The 5,000-nt window shown below is 41.7% G+C and overlaps 1 protein-coding gene across 1 annotated transcript in view; it reads right to left on the bottom strand.

Annotated features, from left to right (window-relative positions):
- Positions 1-2,599: 2,599 nt before the first annotated feature.
- Positions 2,600-5,000, bottom strand: part of LOC127632154 (protein zntC-like) — a 3,093-nt gene continuing 692 nt past the window's right edge. Inside the window, exons 3-4 of the mRNA XM_052110741.1 lie at positions 4,364-4,531; positions 2,600-3,002 (exon numbers count right to left, since the gene is read on the bottom strand). Coding sequence (XP_051966701.1) covers positions 2,997-3,002; positions 4,364-4,531 — 174 coding nt within the window. The 3' untranslated portion in view covers positions 2,600-2,996. The remainder of the gene's footprint in view (positions 3,003-4,363; positions 4,532-5,000) is intronic.

Below are 5,000 nucleotides of genomic sequence, written 5' to 3' on the forward strand. Positions count from 1 at the left end.
CTTGTTTTGACCTTTGATAACTGCTTTGATATCCAGGAGGGGATTATTGAATTAGCTCAAGCAAAATAATGATCAAGCACAGGAGTGGACTGGCATAGGGAGAACCGGGTCTGTTCCCAGTGGGCCGGCTGCGAAACGGGCCAAACAGGGCTGCAAAAACGGCGCTGAGATATGCATCTACCAACACATCCTGCACAACAACTTTTGGGCTGTAAATGGTCTTATTTATGAGCAGAAATAACAAACAAAACCTGTTTATAAACTGGTTCCCCCACCAATGCAGCTCTGGGATCCTCAAAAGCATTTTTTGGAAAGTTTGGGTGTCTCATATGGGCGGTCTGGGTGTTGTTATTTTTTGGTTTGCGTACTTCTGACAGTTCTTGATCTGTGATGCACCATGGGCTGTGGAAAACAGAACTGGTTCTTAATGCCTGCGGGGCAAAATCTCGAAAATGTTCCTGAAAGGAGGGAGAGGAGCACGGGCACAACTAACACGGGGCTAGTTGTAACACACGTAGTTTAAATGTTTCCACACGCTGGTAAGACGAAACTTCATTTGTTTACTTGTTGCCGTATCAACAGTGTGCAGAGTTCAGAACATTTCTAAAAACTTTGGAAGGTATCGCCAAATTATTTTTTAAGTAGCAAAAGTAAAAATTCACACGAAAGTAAATTTTCATCTCTGTTTTTACGGTTTGTTTAAAATGAGGCAAACTTGGTGTCATTTTAATCTCCAATCTTTAAATCCTCAGACAGACAGCAGAAGTGACCAGCCAGGTTTAAATCCCAGTTGACACGTTCTAACCCTGCGTTACTATGTGCCCCAATTCCCAAAAACTATATGCAATTCCATACAATCAGATATATAATATACATAATTCCCCTTAATGTGTGTGTGTGTGTGTGTGTGTGTGTGTGTGAGTGTGTGTGTGTGTGTGTGTGTGTGTGTGTGTGTGTGTCTTTGTGTGTGTTTGTGTGTGTTAGTGTGTGTGTGTGTTTGTGTGTGAGTGTGTGCGTGTTTGTGTGTGTGTGTGAGTGTGTGTGTGTGTGTGTGTGTTGTGTGTGAGTGTGTGTGTGTTGTGTGTGTGAGTGTGTGTGTGTTTGTGTGTGTGTGTGTGTGTTTGTGTGTGTGCCTTTGTGTGTGTGTGTCTTTCTGTTGTGTGTGTGTCTTTGTGTGTGTGTGTCTTTCTGTTTGTGTGTTTGGGTGTGTGTCTTTGTGTGTGTGTGTTTGTTTGTGTGTGAGAGTGTGTGTGTGTGGGTGTGTGTTTGTGTGTGTGAGTGTGTGTGTGTTTGTGTGTGAGTGTGTGCGTGTTTGTGTGTGTGTGTGTGTGTGTTTGTGTGTGAGTGTGTGTGTGTGTTTGTGTGTGAGTGTCTGTGTGTGTGAGTGTGTGTGTGTGTATGTGTGTGTTTGTGAGTGTGTGTGTATGTGTGTTTGTGTGTGAGTGTGTGTGTTTGTGAGTGTGTGTTTGTGTGTATGTGTGTGTGAGTGTGTGTCTGTGTGTGTGTATGTGTGTTTGTGAGTGTGTGTATGTGTTTGGGAGTGTGTGTGTGCAGGAATCTGTGTGTGTGTGTGTGTGTGTGTTTGCAGGAATGTGTGTGAGTGTGTGTGTGCAGGAATTTGTGTGTGTGTGTGTGTTTGTGAGTGTGTGTGTGAGTTTGCAGGAATGTGTGTGTGTGTGTTTGTGAGTGTGTGTATGTGTTTGGGAGTGTGTGTGTGCAGGAATTTGTGTGTGTGTGTGTGTGTGTTTGTGAGTGTGTGTATGTGTGTGTGTGAGTTTGCAGGAATGTGTGTGAGTGTGTGTGTGTGTGCAGGAATGTGTGTGTATGTGTGAGTGAGTGTGTGTTTGTGTGTGAGTGTGTGTATGTTTGTGTGTGTTTGCAGGAATGTGTGTGAGTGTGTGTGTGCAGGAATTTGTGTGTGTGTGTGTTTGTGAGTGTGTGTGTGAGTTTGCAGGAATGTGTGTGAGTGTGTGTGTGTGTGCAGGAATGTGTGTGTATGTGTGAGTGTGTGTGTGTGTGTGTGTGAGTGTGTGTGTATGTGTGTGTGTGTTTTGTAATCAATCCATGCATTGTTTCGGTTAATGTTGTGGTTTTGTTGTGTATTTATTGTCAAGTGTCAGATTGTTTGCAATATTATATATAACAAAGTTAATAAATGTCTTTTACTGACATGGAAATGTAGTTTATCTTCTAGGCTTTTTCATTAGTAAACGCCTGTGGGGCACATTGTAACATCTCACTTTCTTTTTTTCGGGGTAGATGTACGCTGTATTCATAAAACAAGACCACAGATGTGTAATAAACCCCAGTACAGTTACACAAACTTAAGAAAACCAAAAAGTGTTTGTTTGTGCCCCGCTCCCCTACTTTACTTCTTAATAAAACTCCCTTGAACACACTTACATTTCCACGGATGATAATTACTGGAGTATGAAAGCAAGGCGTGGCTTTAAAGTCAATATTAAAATGCATCCATGTACTTTCTTATTGTTCACCATTCATCAATGCACAAAACTCCTCTTCAGCCCTTCCCCACAGTCACATGGCTTACGGAGAGTCACATTGACTTGATGTTAACAGAGACAGTCCTCAAACACACTTTTGCCTGTATGGGGTAAGTTGTCACATGTTTATTGACACATTTGAGAAGAACAGAATTGGTTTGTAATACGAGTTATGCATCTAAAATGTATTACAGGGTATTTAATGGCATTTTAGAAACATCTAAATGCACGTCAAACAGTTATGAAACAAAACACACAGCAAAGATAAAGGTAACATGCCCAAAATGTCTAAACAAATGTCCCCTTCATAATATACGTCCTCGCTGTACAGTTGCATTTCAGTGTGGTTTGGCGTTCACTCGTTCACCCAAAAGCTAACACGAAAGTTTATTTTTCCATTTTAGTGTGTCACAAAACATTTAAATCAAACAAACACACACACGTGCAATTGCACTTTTGACAGCCCTCGTAACAGCGTCTCCGTGTCCCGGTTTATTCCTAAAAAACAAAGAGAACAAATGTCATCTTTCATTGTCGACAGATCTGTAAATATCTCCTATAGGCTGCATATAAATACATAATTGTGTGTGCATTATGAAGCAAGTGCGGTGTTTTAAACATCCCAAACTTTGCAATCGAACAACATTTTGCTCTAGAACTCACTAGAACTCATTTCAGTCGCCGGCATCTCCCACATTGGATCAAAACCTGTTTGTCTGCATTACAGGGGCGAGTCCACGGCAGGTATTCAGAGAGAGAGAGAGACACTTAACCAGGTGTGTTTAAACTACAGGCACACATTTAAACGGGTATAATATGTTGTTTTCAGGGGCCGATGAATTCCCACTCTATGCTGCCGGTTGAATTTAGGATATGCCTCATGAATATTAAGAGAGAATATGTTAATTATGTTAATAATGATGTCTGTGTCTTGTGGTTCAGTATGTTTGAGTAGAGCTCATCGGCCATCTCTCTCTCTCTTTCTCTCTCTCTTTCTCTCTCGCTTTGTCTCTCGCTTTGTCTCTCGCTTTGTCTCTCGCTTTGTCTCTCTGTTTGAATGATGTGCAGGTGTTATTTTGGGAACTTTTTGGGGGTGTGTCTCAATATGTGTCCTATTGCTGTAGGGCCGGGCGGTAGATAGCGTGCAACCGTAGAAACACGTCAACTGGTCATAAGAAACATAAAGGAATGTGATAATACAGATTAGACGGGTAACAACATGTTATTAAAGGAATATTCCGGGTTCGATATAAAAGTTGAGCTCAATCGACAGCATTAGTAACGTAATGTTGATTAGCATAAAAAAGAATTTCGACTCATGTGTGTTCCAGTGACGCACTTACAATGGAAGTCAATGAAAGTCAATGGAAGTCAATGGAAGTCAATGGAAGTCAATGGGGGTTCAATCTGTAAACATTAAAATACTCACCGTTTCAAAAGTGTTGAAGCAAGACGTAAATATTGTACATGTTCGCATGACGTTAGAGGGACTAACCTTTTCTGTGCAACGTTATGTTCAATTTTACAACTTCGTTACCATGACGATGTAACAGTGTACACCAGGGCTGGACTGGGAAGAGAAATCGGCCCGGGATTTTACATAGCGCTGTCCTTTTCTGCATAACGCGCCGGCTCATGTTAGCTTATCGCGGCCCGTTCGGCCCGTTTCGCGGCCGACCCACCGTCCCGCTCAGTTCTCCTGAGGGCCAGTACGCCACTGATCGGCCCCAAAGTGCGTCGGCCTACCGGGAAAATGCCCGGTATGCCAGATTACCAGTCCAACCCTGCTGTTGGCCACGTGACAGAATTTGGCGTTTTTATTTATTGGGTATAAAATCCTGTTCAAGCACTAAAGTTACCTCATCGCTGCTGGAGGAAGAGGAGGACCTGCGTCCACGTCCATGTCCGTGTCCGTGTCCGTGACCGTGTCCGTGTCCGTGTCCCTTCTTGTGTTCTTTATCTTTCTTCTTGTCCTTGTCTTTGCATTTGTCCTTGCTCTTGTCTTTGTCTTTATCTTTGCAATCACTCTGAAAAAAACATGCATAAATAAAAACAAATGCATGACATGCCATAAACCAGTAGTGCCGCACCTCCTCTTGTCTTATGTTCCTCATTAGATCATTAAAAGTGGCCGTTTAATGGAGCACACAGACGAACTGTGTTGGTAACGTTTCTCCACCTAAAGCAGTCCCACCTAAGACAATTTAGACACTTTTATACCTCAAACGCCAAACATTATTTAACTGAGGAGTTCATAGAAATGCTTTTAAAACACTAGCCCATGGACCTACATTGTAAGTGTTTCAATGGAAACTATTTGATTGATGACTTTTACATTGTAACATTTCTTATTCATTTTATGTCACAATGTTAATTTGTTTTAAGCAAAAATTATTCTACAACTTTCTGTTTATTTCCAGGTTTAAATAAGACTTATCCCAGATTTTTAGTGTTAACTTTTGACCCCCACTGCATATTATATTGCAATGTGCACAC

Source organism: Xyrauchen texanus, chromosome 38 (genome assembly GCF_025860055.1).
Source record: "Xyrauchen texanus isolate HMW12.3.18 chromosome 38, RBS_HiC_50CHRs, whole genome shotgun sequence".
In the NCBI taxonomy this organism is placed as follows: Eukaryota; Metazoa; Chordata; class Actinopteri; order Cypriniformes; family Catostomidae; genus Xyrauchen; species Xyrauchen texanus.